This window comes from Tyto alba, unplaced genomic scaffold, assembly GCF_018691265.1.
Source record: "Tyto alba isolate M040663 unplaced genomic scaffold, T.alba_DEE_v4.0 Super-Scaffold_19, whole genome shotgun sequence".
Classification (NCBI taxonomy): Eukaryota; Metazoa; Chordata; class Aves; order Strigiformes; family Tytonidae; genus Tyto; species Tyto alba.
The window spans coordinates 13,113,960-13,130,559 of NW_024881281.1; the positions used below are offsets into that span (position 1 = coordinate 13,113,960).

The window sequence follows — 16,600 nt, forward strand, 5'->3', positions numbered from 1 at the left end:
GGAGACGCCTCTGCAAACACTGAGATCAGTGGAAGCAAGGAGGAGGAAGGAGGGGAGATGCACCAGAGCAGAGACCCCGCTGCAGCCCGTGGTGAGAGGGCAGGGCCACCCCTGCACCCATGGGGGTCACGGGTGGAGCAGATGCCAACCTGCAGCCTGTGGAGGAGCCCACACCGGAGCAGGCAGCGGCACCCGGAGAGGCCGGGACTCTGAGGGGAGAAGCGGCCCCCGCTGCTGTGGTTCAGCACTGGGAGGACTGCGACACGCAGGGGGGGACCCACGCCAGGGCAGCATAGGAACAGCTGCGGCCCGTGGGAAGGACTCACGTCGGAGAAAGTCCATGGAGGACTGTGGCCAGTGAGAGGGGAGCCTCGTGGAGCAGGGGAAGAATGCGAGGAGTTCCCCCCTGAGGAGGAAGGAGCGGCAGGACTGACCCCCCATCCCCTGCCCCCTGTGCCACTGGGGAGCAGAGGTAGAGAGATTGAGAATAAAACTGAGCCTGGGAAGAAGGGAGGGGTGGGGGGAGGGTGTTTTTAAGATGTGGTTATACTCCTCACTGTCCTACTCTGTTAAGTGTTGTTGTTAGTGTTTGAATTAAATTGATATTCTTTTTCTTCCCCTAACAAGTCTGTCTTTTGCCAGTGACTGTAATGGGTGGGCCATCCCTCCTTGTCCTTATCTCGATTCCTGAGGCTTTTGCTTTATTTTCTCCTTTCCATTCCTGAGGGAGAAGAGGTGAGAAAGTGGCTGTGTGGTGCTCAGTTGCCCTCTGGGCTCAAACTACAACAGCATCACAGGAAAACATCCTTATTCTTAGCTGTATAAATAACCAGTCCCTTTCTCTTCAGGGTTTCTGTTACCCCCTCATTAGCTGGGGTAGGAGAAGGGTAAATATTCCTTATTTTCTAGTAAATTTGAATTAACCCCACTTGTTGAATATGTGGCCTTGATGCCTATACCTGGAGAGATGTTTTCACCCACACTGGCTCTCAGTTTAGCAGTTGTAATAAACCTCTGGTTAAATCCTGTGTCTAAAGCAACACCTACAACCTGCAAATACCTACTCTGTATCTCCAACAGGTTTGTACAGACTGACACAGAGTGAGCAGTTGTGCTAAGGCAGTGCCAGGTTTCTAATGAAAAAAAATCTGTGGGATTGCAGGGAAAATATCAAATACTGAACTAATTTTAATAAACCACAGCTACATTAAATAAAGAAACTGCAAGTTTTTGGTGCTGGAGAAGCTTTGGGGAAGGACAGGTAGTTCTGGGCGCTTTGCATGGCACTGCCAGCCCCAGGGGGAGAGGAGCTGTTTGGTGCCTGCTGGGCACCAGCCAGGCCACAGGCTGGGCAGACTGGGCACCTGCGTGGGGCATCACCCAGTGCTCCCACCAGTGCCCATCCCTCCCATGTGCCCATCCTATCCCAGTCCCATGGCAGCACAGTTGTACCATCGCCACAGGGCGGGTTGTGCGAACACGGGTCCGGCTCACTGGGGAGGAGCTGCTGTCCCCGAGCCCCGGGTGCTTCCTGGCCTCTGGTGAAAACGCAGACATGGGTTGCCCACAGCTAGCTGCATCCCAGCAGGTCCTGGCCACCTAATGTCACCCACTTCAGGGTGGGAAAGCACTGGCCATGATGCAAATGCCCTGCGGCCCCTGGCCCCCTTCTGCAGGGAGCCCAGGATGAGTAGTGTGGGGCTGCCCCAAGGCTCCCGCTCACCTCAGGGCTCCCCACCCCCCAGGGCCTCAAAGCATCACCCCCCATCACCCATCCCTGGGCTGCTGAGGGACCCCGGGGACCACAGCGGGGATGGATCCCCAATGGCATGAACCCCACTCCTGGCAACCTGATGGCCCTCAGGGGCACACTAACCCACCCCAGCCCTTGCTGCAGGATGGGGCTGGGACTCCAGCTCCCCCAGACATGGCATGGAGTGGAGCAAGGAGGGTGATCCTTAGACAGGGAATGCAGCAAATGAGATCCCCCACCATGAACATGGTGTCCCCCAGCATCCTCCACTGCCTCGGGACCTCAGCTGCTCCCATTTGTGTGTGTGCAGTGTCACGGCAACAGATAGACACAAGGCAGCAAAGTCTGGCTCCAGGGTTTATTGCAGCTGATTTCTCCCACCGTGGGTAGCAGAGCTGTGGGGCGTATGGGGTCTGAGCAAAGCAGGGATACACCGATTGCACAGGGAAGGGAAACTGCACTGTCTCCCCCCTTCCCCAGGACAGGAGTGGGTGCACCCACCCCATACCAGTGCCCGTGTTCCAGTGCCGGCCAGTACCGTGGCACTGGGCGAAGCTGCCCAGACGCCTGGGACTCCAGGCAATTGCTCCTGAGCCCCAGAGCTGCGGTGTTTCTGCTGGTGATGGTGCAGGACCTGCAGGCAGCGCAGGATGTGCACTGGGACTGGCACAGGGCTGTTGGCAGGCACGGGAACGGGGCACTGAGCTGGGGACGGTGGCATTTCCCCAAACTCCCAGGAGGCTGGGCGCTGTGGCATGGTCAACACACATCTGTGGGTTTGACCAGGATGAGGGAGGATGTGCAGTCGCCACTTGAGCAGGTTCCTGGCCAGAAGATGTACCTCTTGCCATTGAGCAGGACGTTCTGGCACTTGTCGTACCACCAGCCCCCGTAGCTGTTGGCACAGTTCCCACTGTGCTGGTCCTGGTCCCTGTCAGTCGTGCTGAACTTCATGTTGTCATGTATGCCCCCATACCTGGAGTGGTAGCTGGTCAGATAGTCATCCCCATCACCAGAAAACCGGCCCAGCCTCAGCGGGTACCCTCTAGCCTCGCTCTCCACCCTGAAGATGTCGTACTCGGCATAGTGGGTGACATTGGCTTTATTCCGCACGATGAAGCGGACCTTGTAGGTGCCCTGCTGTGTCAGCAGGTGCAGGTACTCGGTGCCCAGCCAGTGATCGCCCTGCACGTTCCCAAAGCCGTACTTGTAGGTGGTCCAGGACTCCTTCCACGTGATTTCGGTGGTGTAAGTGTTTCTCTGGACAACAGTCCAGCCCTTGCCTTCGGTGTCCATGTCGCACCACACCACGCGTGGGGGTGACCGTGCCGGCTGGATGACGTACACCCCGCTGGGGCTGCTGCTGGTGAGGTGGCTGCAGTCTGCGGGGAACCCTGCAGAAGCAGATCAAGCAAGACGTGAGGGACTTGTACTGGAGAATGTCCTGGCAGGTTATTATGGGGCAGCTGCATTGATGATGCTAATGCTGGATCTCACTGGGCGCTTCACAACCAGTGGAACTTGTCTTATCTGCTGGTGATGAGAAGCCCTGTTCTGCAGCTTGGGTTTGAATGCAGAGACCTGCAGTCTCTCTGTGGCATGGGGACGCTTGCACCCAGCACCTCGGAGCCTGGCCACGCTCAGCAGTGGCTGCACTCGGACCTGGCAGCTTGTCAGCTGTCCCCCCACCTCCTGTACTCACCGCCCTGGGAGCTGGCTGCGCACACTGGGCTCGCACAGAAGAGAAGCATCACCACTACAGCGGACAGGAGGACGAGGTCCCTATGGAGCAGATGTGACCCAGCCTGGAGCCCTGGGGATGAAAGTGCCCATTAGGATCCCTGGGCAGCCCCTTGGCCCCTGGGGAGCTCGGACCAGGGCAGGCAGAGCCGCAGGGTGCAGGCAGGAGCGGGGGGCTCCCGGGGTGGTGAGAGCTGCAGCTTTGGGCAGGGTCTGCCTCGGCAGGGCTGAAGTAAGGTGAGAAATGACTTTGTCACCCTCCTGATCCACCCCTTGCCTGCACCACACAGAAACTTGTAGTTGCACTTTCTCATATTTCTCTTAAATGTGTTTTTTGTTTGTTTGTTTGTTTGTTTTTCCTACAGATCTAGAGGCAAAAGGATATTTTTATGTGAAAGAAGTAAATTTGTGTTAAGGGCATTCAGAGCAAATAGTTCAAAGCACTGCAGCTGAGTTTGTGCTCCAGGTGCAGAGCATGCATTTCACAGGGATGCAGGAAGCAACCTAGTGGCAGCAGCAGCAGAGAACTAGAAAGAAACGGCTGGGTGGAAAGGGGAGGAGTGAGATGGACACTGGACACTCTCATCAGCTCCCACTCCCGTGGTCCCCCCACTCCTGTCACTTAGCTTGGTTTTCTACATGCATCCTCTGGAGCTGCGAGTGCTGCAGAAAAGGAGCCATGAGGAAGAGGAGAACTCACCCATCACCGCGGTGCTGCTGAGCAGACGCTGGGAGCCTGAGCAGTCAGTCCTGCTGCTCTCAACTCCATGCTGGCCTCTGTCCCTTTATACCTGGGTGTTTCTCTACATACACCTCCTCTGTGACAGGAAGGATCTTAGCTCCCCTGTTTGCATGGACAAAGTTAATCATTGTGTGCCCATCTGGTGGCTTCTCTTTGCTCAAGATTACACATAGAAGCCCTAAGGTGTGGGTTGTTTTTTTTTCCTGGGAGAAAGTAAGCTACTCCAAACCTCCCAGCTGTGAGGTCTTTATCAACTGCAACATACTGGGCCTGCCCACAAGTTAATTCTTTCTGGGGATCTACCAACTGCTGCAGGGCAATAAAGGAACTAAAGCAGTGTGGAAAGGCAAACAGAAGGGAAGGAGTGTGACCACCAAGGACACGGGAGATTTGTATCTTCTGGAGATCAAAGAGAATAAAACCTACGGGCAATGGTCTGCCAACAGTTACCAGCTCTCATCATGTTACAACACTTCTGCAATGGCCAGAGGTCTGTCTTTGTCTCCTTCCCTGCAGAGAGCTGCCAAGAAATCAAGCCCAGAGCTGGGTTGCAAACACTGATGTCTTTTTTGCCCTCAATCTGTAGAGGCTGAGGGCTGAAGTCAGCAGCCTTTCTTAGGGGCCATCCCTGACTGGTAGGTGTTTGCAGCAGCTCTGAGTAAAAATAGGCTGGGGGAGGTGTTGATGCAGTACGCCTTCCCCTACGCTTCCCTTCCTTAGCCCATATGTCTTGGTGAGAAGAAAGAGGCTCAGGGGAGCTCTGCTGAGCTGCTGCTGTTCCGCACTGCGTGTGGGGTGCCCATCACCCCAGCAGCCGGGTGCAGCCCGGGTGCTGTCTGGGAGAGCATCTTCAAAACACCTGAGGCCAGCTCACCCAGCAGCAGCTACAGCTGTTGGGCCCACATCTGTCAGGGGAGGTTTAACTTGTCTCGTGCATTACTGCAGGGTGTTTCAGCAAGTCCTCAGGACTGGGTTGGAGTCTCCTCCTCGTCCCGTTCTTTTTTCAGTCCCTCTTTTTGTCATCTGCTGCCTGGCTCTGCTGGACCCATGCGGCAGCAGTCCCGCGGGGCCAGGTCGCACTCCTGTGTGTCACTAGCGGTGGGTCCATGTCTGGCTGGGGTACACTCTGCCTTCTAGAAGGTGATGCTTCCACTGGCAGCAGGTCCCACCAGGGCAGTGAGGGCACGGGAGGAGCGAGGGGGCAGATGCCTGTTCCCACCTGCACAGGAGGCTCAGTCCTCTCCTCTGCCTCTTCTCCCTCGCTCTGTAACTCAGCTCCACTTGCCGCCTTCCCGTGCCGAGGCTGGTTCGCTGCTCCGAGGCCGCCTGTGCCCCGTCGCCACTCCTCTGAAGGCCGGCAGTGCCGGGAGGGCTCACCGTGAGGTCCCTGCTGCAGGGACCCCGTTTAGGGCTGTCGAGCGGGGGTGGAAGTAGGCACCGCAGGGTAACAGCAGGCAGGGCCACCCCAGTGCTTGCACGCAGTGACGGACCGGGATGTCGGCCACAGCTCGGCACCTCGGCTTTGGTGCTGGCACGTGGTGCCCCAGCGGGTGTGGGGAGCCAGCCCTGCTCCTGCATGGCATGGGGGGGGGGGCTGGCTGAAACGTCTGGGAAGACCCTTGTCATCTTTTTGAAATTTGGCTGCCAGAATAGGAACAAAGACAAATGTTACAGCCCCGGGTTATCTATCAAGAGACTTTGGGAAGCTCTTGTAAAAACATAGGTGCTTCATTAAAAGGAAACTGCCGAGAAGCAGCCTTGGATCAGGTCTAAGATATTCATTGCTGTCCAACAGCACGACAGATACTACTGCAACGTGAAGCTGGCAAGAATCCTTTTTTTCTGTGAATACACATGTAGTTTTGGAGATTGTAATTTTACAAGGGGCTGGTGTAGGGCAGGGGATGACACGTCCTTTGGTGAAAAACATCCTCCTTGCTGTACTGAAAGGAGACTTGCTTCGTCTTGGAGTAACCCAGAGCAGGGGCTGGGCAGGGCATGGCAGGGCACGGGTGTGGTGGCAGTGTGTGCTGGTGCCGAGACCTTCACCACCACCTGCTGGTCTCCTGGGGGACAGCAGAGGTGGCAATGCCACCTGGGGAGGAAGGACCTGGGGCTGAAGGCAGCGTGGGGTCAAGCAGCCAGCACTAGCCTTGCAGGCGCAGGGCCTGTGTGGGTCCCCAGCAGTGCCACAGAGCGTCCCGGGGGGCCGGCGCAGGGACGCGCTCCAGCGGCTCAGCACCTCCTGGTGTCAAACCATCAATAAATACATCACCGTGGTCCCATCCTGGTGTCACTGAGCTGTCAGCCAGCATCGCTGAGCTATGCCACTGCTCCTCTTACAGCTCCTCTCCCATTCCTGTGCCGTTTGCAAGGCTGGCTGCAGACTGGACTGCTCAATGTCCATTAAGCATTTATTCTGCTTAACCCGCAGCCACCTCGTTAACTAAGTCCGCAACAAGCTCTGCCATGAGGGCTGCTCCCCAGGTTACCCAGAGCTGTGAAGTCAGAGCTAAACCCTCCCCTCCAGCAGACCCTTGGCTTCAGCACCAGCACAGGACCCCTTAGGAGGGCTGCAGGACCCATCCTGCACTGGCACTGGGGCTGCCCCATGGGATGGGTTCACTGTTGGCACCGAGCTGAGCACTTGCATTGCCATGGTGGGGTCAGATCTGGGGACGAGGCCCCTTTGCTGCCCTGGTGTGGGTGGGAACCGTGGTTGCAGTGTCAGAGAGCACAGATCCCTCTTGGGTGATGCACTGTGCTAGGGTAGGCAGACGCTAAAGGGTGTCTCACAGGAATCTCCGGCACAGCCCAGGTCACAACATGTCCCCACAGGGTTTGGCATCAAATCCCGTAAGTAATAACAACCTCAAGAAAAATCCTTGTCAGGAGCATTTGTCACTTTGGTGGAATTCTGTGTGAACATCAGGTGCTGTTTGCTGAGGTTCATTTGGGATCTCTTATCACAGAAGCACAACAGCTGGTGCATGAGCAGAGGTGCTTACGGGTGAGGGCAAACAAACCATAAATTTCCAGCCCAGAAGACAACTGCAGAATGAATGTTGTAGCTCTGGTCAGCTGGCCCCACCCCACCTGCCAAGCCCTATATAACAGCAGGGCTGGCCACCCCGCCACCCTGCCACGCCTGCCGCTTCCACGGGGTCCCCACAGAGACAGCATGGGTGAGTGTGGTGTGGGGTGGCGTGGGATGGGACAGCACTGGCTGGGCATTCCTTCCTCCTCTGCCTGCCTCTGGGCTTCTGCCCCCAGTACTGCAGCTCTGCTTTTCCCACTGACTGTTTCTGGCCTTGGGATGGTGGGATGAGCCTATTGCTGCTGTAACCCCCAGGTTTCTGTGACCCTCCTGCTCCTCACTCTCTCTCCTCCATTCCTGACCACAAGTAAAACCATCCTGTCCCAAGTGATGTTGTAAAGGCAACATTTATTTAACTTATATTTGTGCCAGAGACCAGATCACTGAAAAATAAAATATAATTGAATGGAAGTTAATTAATGCATTAACCACCCATCATCCTCATAAATCCTTCAGAGTACTGAAGCTGGGTGGTCAAGCTATGGACACAAATCTGTGGAGCTGGCCATGAACAAACTGTTGGGGAATGTCCTGATTTGGTATGGTCCAAAGGGGTCAAACCACTCAGTTTTTCAGACACTGGCAGAAACCATCCTTTAAAGCGTAGACTGTCCTGGCCCACATGTCAGCTGGGATGTACTGACCCTCAGCGTGTCCCTGCAGAGGCTCCACCTGGGACATGCAGCAGGGGTCTGATGCTGGATCAGCACCGCTGGCTCCCTGCAGGATGCTCTCCTCTTGGCATTTTCATGCAGTGGGCAGATTCCAGTCTCTGCACGGTGCCCCAGTGGGAGAGGGCAATTCTGGGACAATGAAGCGAAGTCCCCAGCTCTCAGGGTACCATCAATATTGTGGCCACAACAGCTTCTTTCTTTTCAAGCTCTCAGGTCCCTGCATCTTGTTTATCACTGCTGTAGTAGCTCCTGACTATCTTCAGGTAACAGCAGTACCTACAAATCTGCATGCCATCCTGAATTACTAGAAGATGTTTTTTCTCAAGACATGCACACTGATGCTGGTTTAACATCTTGATTCTAGGCAGACTGTTGCTTTAGTCCAGACCATGGCTAAAGAGGATAACACCACTCTTGGAAGCTGCAAATTTAGACCTGTAGATTTTAGTCAAATCAAATGTTTTTCTCTGGGGATGATGTGCCTTTACAGAATGTTTATTTTTGGAAACTGGTCTTTATACTTCTGCTGCTCAATAAAGCAAATACTTAATTAATGTTTTGGGTTTTTATGTTCTGTAAGCTTGTTTTAACTTCTGCTGAATTATTTAGCCAATTCTCTTTCAGAAGGTTTGCATTCCCAGATTCATTGTGTGTCTTCTTTCTCCAGCCGTTCATCACTCCAATCTTCTCTTCTTCACCTCTGTGCTGGCCCTGGTAGCCCCTCTTCTTGCTCTGAACATTGAAAACCTGGAAAGATTGAAAGCAAATTTAAATGAAATCACTAATCTCCGTTCAGGTGAGCCCCATCGTGGTATGTGTTTTTTCTCTTACATCCCTGAACTCTGTTCATCAAAACATCAGGAGCTCTCTCCTCTCTGCATAGAGAGGGAGATGTGAAAAATATTCTTGGGGAAGGGAAGTCACACTCAAAAATAAAAGGAACCTGATCAAATCTTCCTCCAATTTCAGATGTTAACCAAACATCATAAGATTTGGTAGTTCAACCTTCTTAGTTATTGACAAGACTGTATGTAGCAGCTTTTTCCAGAGAGCTGTAGATACTCAAAGGAAGACCTTTTCTCTCGCTATCTATACTGTCTGTAGCCCTGAAATTTCAGAGAAATTTTGTATAATCAAGCAACCAAAATGCTTTCTGAAGCTTGCACATGGCTAAATGATACAGAAGACTTGTCACACTACTGATAGAGGTCACATCACTGGAGGGTCTTGTGGAATGCTATCTTATGATGTTAGGTGTTGTGATTTCTCTTTAAAGAAAGCATTGCTATCTTATATGCTCTGAGCTCCCTTTCTTTCCAAAGGTTTCTGAAGCTTTTTACAAATTGAGTGAATACATTAATCCCCTCAGCCACCACTGAAAAGCAGCGCAGTTTTACAGCAACATCACTCAACAGTTTAATCTTGGTCTGAAACCACACACAAGCTGTTTCCTTCCCAATCCCTCTTTGCTAGCAGTATCTCCTTGTATTCATCACTACTACTTGGATATGTAGTCTGCTCGATACAATTCTGTAAAGCCATGTTGCTGAGTGGACCAAATAGGCATCACTGACTGCAGCGTTACCCTTCCTAGTATCTTATCCCTTCAAAAAGTTTACACTCAAAAACTACCATACAGGAAGAAAAATTATCCCGGTGGCATTGTTGAAGTGCCCTACAAAAACCCTCAGTGTTGGAAATAACAGCCTGTGGAGGCTGGAGTTGCCTCTGTGCTGTGGCACAGGGCTGCTCATCTCACTCTTTCTGTTTTCCCCAATGCAGGTGAACATGGAGAGAACATGCAGCTGAGCAGAGCCAGTGACCCTCAGCAGAGAGAGAACCGCAGTAAGCGTCCCTGCCACTGCACAGGGAACGGGGAGAGGTGTAGGCAACAAGGGTCCAACAGCAGTGGGTGGGCAACAGGCCTGGGGCTTGGAACCTGGGGGCAAGACTTGATGGGTTCCTCCACAGCACATGCCACTCAGCACCCATCAGCATTGACAGCTTCACACTGAACCCTGCCTTACGATATCTCAAAGGTCATTGCAACCATGCCACAAGTCCTACTTGCGTGTGACAAGTGTTCTCTTCTGCCGTGAAGCAGCAGCACAGGGTAAGCAGAGGATGTGCCTCCCAAGCAATGCTTGCTGGGGTTTCACAGCTGGCCATGGGGGTCCAATGCCAAAGGAATGAGGTTCTCTCCTTCCTGACCCCAGAGATGCAGTGGATGCCAGGGCTGCAGGAATAGCTCACTTGCTCAGGTAGGCTTCTGCATAACAATGTAGTAAGAGCCCTCACCAAGCCAGGCTTGGACCCCTGTATCGTTATGAGGGAGGGGAACATCTGAACATTGGGAAAGACTGAGGAAACAAGAGCCAGCGCCAGGAAGAGAAGCAAATTCTATGCTTATACCTTCAAAATATATGCATATTCTCTTAATCCCTGTGTTGCCATTACAGAGGTTTTCTGCTTTTACACTTACAGTAAAAAACACAGCAGTAGACTTTTTACTACCCTGGAAAGATCCCACAATATGCCCATTTTCTAGAAATCACTCTCACAGGGCCAGACAAACAGGCTGGGGTGTTGCCGTGCCTGTTGGTCCTCCATGTTTTCCCCTGGCCCAGGTTGGCCCAAGGACTGCAGCGAGATCCCTGCTGGCAGCCCCAGCGGCATCTACGTCATCCAGCCCGCAGGCCTGCACCCCATCGTGGTGTCCTGCGAGATGAATGTGACAGACGGGGGCTGGACGGTCATCCAGAGGAACCGGCAGAGCACAGAGATCACCTGGGCCGAGTCCTGGAGCACCTACAAGTACGGCTTTGGGAACGTGCACACCGAGTACTGGCTGGGCACCGAGTACATCCATCACATCTCCAAGCAGAAGGTCTACCAGGTCAGGTTTGTCATCTGGGATGCCACAAACGCCACCAAGTTCGCCGACTACAACCTCTTCAGTGTGGAAGATGAGTCCCAGGGCTACCGGCTGAGGCTGGGAGCGTACTCAGGGACAGCAGGGGATGCCATGGCCTCAAACAGTGCTGCCACCATGCATGACAACATGAAGTTCTCTGCAAAAGATCTGGATCAGGACACTCACAGTGGGAACTGTGCCTCCAGCTACGGGGGTGGGTGGTGGTACTCGGCGTGTTATTCTGTACGGCTGAACATCAAGGGGAGCATAACGTGGGGCAGCCTGTGCAATGGGAACTGCAAAGCTTCTGCCATCCTCATCAAGCCAGCTCCCTACTGCTAGTTGTGTTTTCATGTCCTTTCTGTCCAACCTGAGGCTAATTCTATCTCTGCAAAGGAATGGAAAAAGGCAAAACATGTCATAGCCAAACCAAGTGTCCTAGGGGGTCTTTGCTGATGTTGGTCATAGCCTAGATACATATCCTAAAAATTAAGGCATTTTCTCCCTTTTCTCCTTTCTGTAGATTCCCTCTACTCCTCAACTGTGCCTTTATACTTTTGTTCAGAGTCAGACCATTTTAATTATGTCAATAATCAGAACAATCTCTTGGAAAATCTGGAGTTTCCAGATCTGTAGTGTGGTTTATACAAAATGTGAAACAACCAATCAAGTGGACCTATGTGGCTTTGTAAGTCAATTTATATCCTTAACTTCAGGTACACTACCTAATTTTCACTTGCTGAAGATCTTGCTCAAGATATTAATGTGCACAGTCAGATTTCCACTCTGTACCTTCTACATTTCAGGCTTAATAGTTGTTAAATATTCAAATAAATCTGTATTCAAAAAACTGTCTCAGTTGTAAAGGTTTATTTGAAATCTTTAAAGTGCTCATAGAGGTTCATGTGTGTCCTCGTTTCAGATGGAATAGAGTTAATTTTATTCCTAGGATTTGGTACAGTGCTATGTTTTGGATTTAGTGTGAGAATAATGTTGATAAATGGATGTTTTAGTTGTTGCTAAGTAGCACTCATCCTCAGCTGAGGATTTTTCAGTTTCTCCTGCTCTGCCAGCAGCAAGGGACACAAGAGTCTGTGAGGGAGCATGGCCAGGAGAGCCGATCCAAGCTAGCCAAAGCACTATTCCATACCACAGGACATCATGCTCAGTATATAAACTGGAGGGAGTTGGCTGAGGGGCTGATCGCTACTCGGGCATGGGTCAGCAGGTGGTCAACAATTGCATTGTGCATCACTTGTCTTTTCTTGGGTTTTATTTCTCTCTCTCTCTTTTTGCTGTATTCATTTTCATTACAATTATTACTATTATTATTGTTGTTATTATTATCATTATTGTTGTTGTTATTGTTGTTATTGTTATTATATTTTATTTCACTGCAGTCATTAAACTGTTCTTATCTCAACCCACAAGATTTAATTTATTTTTTCTGATTCTCCTCCCTGTCCAACTGCGGGGGGAAAGAGTGAGCAAGTGACTTTGAGGTGCTTGGTTACTGGCTGGGGCTAAACCACCACAATATGTTAGTAAGTTTCCACCACTGAAGATCAGATTTCCTGCAGGACAGGCATTTGGGACTGCAGGGCAAAAATAATGCATAAATAAAACTTTAAATACTTCATGCAGACTTCTGCCTTTGCACACAGTAGTTTTGGCTAAGCATAGGAAATGTCAAAACGTTTTCACTTTTCTCAGCAACAGTGAGTTTTAGGTTTTGCTGTCCATGCAGCTCGCATCCCTAAGCGCTGTGGGGAGTCCATCGGCTCAGCCAGGACTACGATGACTTCCAAGACTTGACAGCATGGAGGGAAGGCCCCGTCCTGCCTTTGCTATTTTGAAACTGAAAAGAGATTTCAAGCGCCATGAAATTTCCGTGTGGAAAGACCTCCCGGCTCCTTCAGTCCATCCGTCTGGCACCCCCAGGACTGCTCCTCACAGGCAGGGGATTTTGCTGCCGTATCAGCCAGCATCACCGTTTGCAGGTGGGCACTGCTGCACTCCCACTGCTTACTGTAGGGTGACTTCCAGAGTCACCTGCAGAGAGGGCAAGCAGGATGAGTCCACTGGTGCCCTAATGTTCTCCTGGCAGGAGGATGTGACCTGGAAGCCCTCGAGTCCAAGGTGATCAAGGGAAGAAGCCTGACCTCAAAAACATCTGCACGACCCCTCGTTCCTGTGCCTGGACTTTCTAACAGCACACCCAAAGTGGCCTGGTCTTCACAAGAGCTGAAGCACACAGAAGGCTGCAGGCTTAACACAGTCAGGCTTAACAAAGAAAGGCTGCAGGCTTAGCACAGTTCATGTATAACTAAAACATCCCAGGAAAGGTGATAGATGTGAGCTATTTTATGTCTTTAGGGATTTTAAGATTGTGCATGAGAGGTCTCGGTTGTGAAGGAGGGACTCAGGTCTGAGCAAAGTGAGGGAGCTCGGGAAGGGCTCAGAGGAGCTCTGGCATAAGTTATCAGCAGGTAAGTGAACAGACCAACATTTGCATTGATTTATGTCAGGACTCCACTTTACAACTCAGAAAATGCAGAAGTCTTCAAGCAGGATCTATCGTCTCTGCCAGGGTCAGGCCTATGGACACACCAGTTCCTTCACTGACCATGAACTCACCAATGCAAAACAGTGTTTCCCACAAAAATCATGACTTTACATTTTATTTGAAAGGATCAGTATGTTCCCTCCTTTGAGGGAAGAAGCACATCAGCAGATGTCATCCATTCCAGCTTCCAGCCACTGTGATATTAATGTGTTAAAAATGCCTACGACGGCATGTGAATTTTAGAGCGTCTTTGGCTCAGTGTGATGAGACCTGCCTTCCTCATAATGGAGAAAGATAGGCTAGCAAATAAAAATTGGTGAAAACCAATCTTTTATTATCTTGTTACGCTTGTGTGGAATTTTTTACACTATGGTTTTACTGGATCTGCATGTCTGCTTTTTAAAGTGGTATTTCTCTCCCTGCCTCCTACCACCTCCTGTTCAAGCGCCCTTTGCAGTGAGTCACGAGGTGCATGACAGGCAAGAGGAGGCAGCTGCCAGCTCAGGACGAAGATTATACTCAGTGTAGGAGATAATAAATAAAATGTTCTCAGCTGTCAAACTTGGGAATTTCTTGTTGCATTTAGAAATCTTTTTTTGGCTAACTCTCTAGCCTTAAGATGGATTTGGCAATGTGTGATTAAAGTGACCCTCTGCTAATGCCCTTCCCTCCGGGACCCACTGACTGTGTACCCGCTGTGCACTGCTGACGTGGTGGAAGGCAGCAGAGAGGCAGCAGCATCCACTTGCACTGTGTTCCCATCAGCACATTCTGCTTCCACAACGGGAAGGAGGATGCCGTTGGGTATCCCATCCTCACAGCTAGTCTCCTTAGCTAGCTGCAGAAAAGTCCCTTTTGTGCCATGCCCTCTTTGTTATCCCTTAACAGTGTGACTTTTGTCAAGCGATATCTTGCTTTTTCTACAAACTCTAGGGCTGCTATGTGCCCTAAGGTTTCCTCTGCTCTCTCTGGAGAGGCCCAGTTGACTTGTCCTGGAGTAACAGAGACATGATGTGGCAAGCTAGCCCTCTCCAAGCAGGGTCCTCTTTCCAGGCAAGTAAGTTAGCACAAATCACCATCACAAAATGCGCTTGAAATGCAAAGACAATGTGAAAAGTGATTTGAAAAATGCTTCCATTTCTCCTGGTCCCCAGGGGGTGCTCTCTCCCCAGGGTTTGCCAGGCAACTTCCAGTGTGAAGGAAGTGTTGCAGGCAAGGAGAGCCCAGAAATATTGCCTAAGGAATCTAGCTGCAGGTTGCAGTTTTCTCTTCCATGTTCATTGCTCTGTCCTACTGCTGCAGGGAGTGCTGAGAGCCCATTAGCACAGACTGCACACATGGGAGAGTGTGATCAAGGCCACCAGAGGAAGAAAGCACCAAGAACCTCATTGTCCAGCTACACAGCGGATAGGTTCTTTTCAGGCAGAGGGAATACAATCAGCTCTCTCCAAACTAGAGTTTCCCAAACTTTTCCAAAGGATTTAATTATTTAGGATGCCACCATCTCTTTTGGAGAAGAAACTGATATTCTACCTTCCCCCAAAAGCTTTTGCCACTTTCTCTTAGCGGTTACCGTGTGATCTGACCCACCTCCACTTGTCAGTGTGTGTCCCCCCCCCACCACCACGAGCACACCCCTTGGGCTGGTTCCTCCCAAGGCCACATCAGGTGATGGCAGTGTGAAGACCAGTGCTTGGCACCTGGGAGGCCCAGCGCCGTTCGATGCAGATGTCTCATGCTGTGCATCCTCCTGCCTCGGCCCTAGTGCCCTTACACACAGGGACTCCACCTCCGGGGCGTCCTTGTCACGGCTCGTGGGAATATCCAGCCTCCTGCCACAGCTGAAGTGGCCCCTTGGTTTTCTTCATGCCTTCTGGGGAACAGAGAGATGCTTCCAGTTCTTAAATTTGCCTTTTGTGGGTTATCTCTCTCCTTTCATTTCACAGCAACCTGGTGAAATCCTGCCCAGATCAATAAATCCAGCTCCATGGACAACCACACACTCAGGGCAAGCAAAGGCTGGCCCCATCTTACAGACGGAGGAAGCAGAGAAGTGATGCACTGTAGGCATGGTATGGCAGCACTGCCACAATTGGGACTGTCACAGGCTGTGGCAAGTGGCAGTCCTCCCCAGGTGGCCTTGCTTGCAGAAGAGAGAGTGCTTCCAGCAGCAGTCGGAGACAGAAACTGGGCCAGATCCCCATGGTGAGTCACGCATCTTCACATTTTAAGAGCAAAATCCACCAGTGATCATGATAAAACTGTTCTCCCTTGCCTACTAGCTCTCATTAAGGCCATATTTCATTTTCACTGCTTGTAATTACAGGCTCTATGTTTCTAACAGGAATGCTGTATTTTATCTGGACCCTATAGCCACGTGTTTCCCAAGCTGTCCCCAGAGCCCTTTCTGGTGATGTGTAAAGATTATGTGAGGTGACCTCACGTACCTAGTGCTTGGCCACACCAAAAGAGACCTTGCCTTGGCACCTAGACCCTTCAGTGACTTGGGAGTGTGTCATAAGATTAAAGCCTTAAATCTGACCCCTGTCACACAGCACTGGGCCGGTCTAGGAGGCAAAACTGCACCTCCTGCTTCAACCGCTCCCAATGTCTATTAATTGAACTCTGGGACAGTAATGGCTTCTGGGACAGTTGTTGACATTTTTTAATTATGGAAAATCCCAAGAAACAGGCAGAAACAGGCATGCTGTATCTGTTTCTGAGCCTTTGGGAGACTCTGTGGTTTCCCATGAGTGAGCTTTCTTTGTACACATAGAGTACCTGAGCCATCAGTTTTAATAGTTCCAGTCCTCCATCAGTTTATCTAACTCCTTGTTGAGGCCAGGCTTCTGGTTCCACAACATCCTGAGATGACCTTAGCGGCTAGTCCTTTGCCAGGTGCCCCTAGCTCTGAATGTGCTGAATAACCATTCTCTAACTGCTCCCTGTTCCCATTGCATCAGTGCCTACACCCCTAGCACTCACACCTCATTCATCTATTTTTGAACATGGGCAGTCCTGGTCTATTCAGCCTTTTCTTACAGGGATGCTGTTCTCATCTCTGATCACCCAGTTTCCTCATCTCTGTGACCTTTTCCAGCTCTTCTTCATCTT

The 16,600-nt window shown here is 51.3% G+C and overlaps 2 protein-coding genes across 2 annotated transcripts; one reads left to right on the forward strand and one right to left on the reverse strand.

The window, feature by feature from the left end:
- Positions 1-2,416: 2,416 nt before the first annotated feature.
- Positions 2,417-4,363, reverse strand: LOC104362896 (fibrinogen-like protein 1-like protein). Its single transcript, XM_033007142.2, has 3 exons — positions 4,285-4,363; positions 3,456-3,566; positions 2,417-3,147 (listed from the first exon to the last, which is right to left on the reverse strand). Exons 1-3 carry the CDS (start codon positions 4,361-4,363, stop codon positions 2,513-2,515), a joined length of 825 nt encoding a protein of 274 aa, XP_032863033.1. The 3' UTR covers positions 2,417-2,512.
- Positions 4,364-7,416: 3,053 nt separating this feature from the next.
- On the forward strand, positions 7,417-11,262 carry LOC116965145 (fibrinogen-like protein 1-like protein). The gene is made up of 4 exons (XM_033007141.2): positions 7,417-7,420; positions 8,674-8,817; positions 9,789-9,851; positions 10,634-11,262. The coding sequence occupies exons 1-4, from the start codon at positions 7,417-7,419 to the stop codon at positions 11,260-11,262; spliced, it is 840 nt and encodes a 279-aa protein (XP_032863032.2).
- Positions 11,263-16,600: the final 5,338 nt, after the last annotated feature.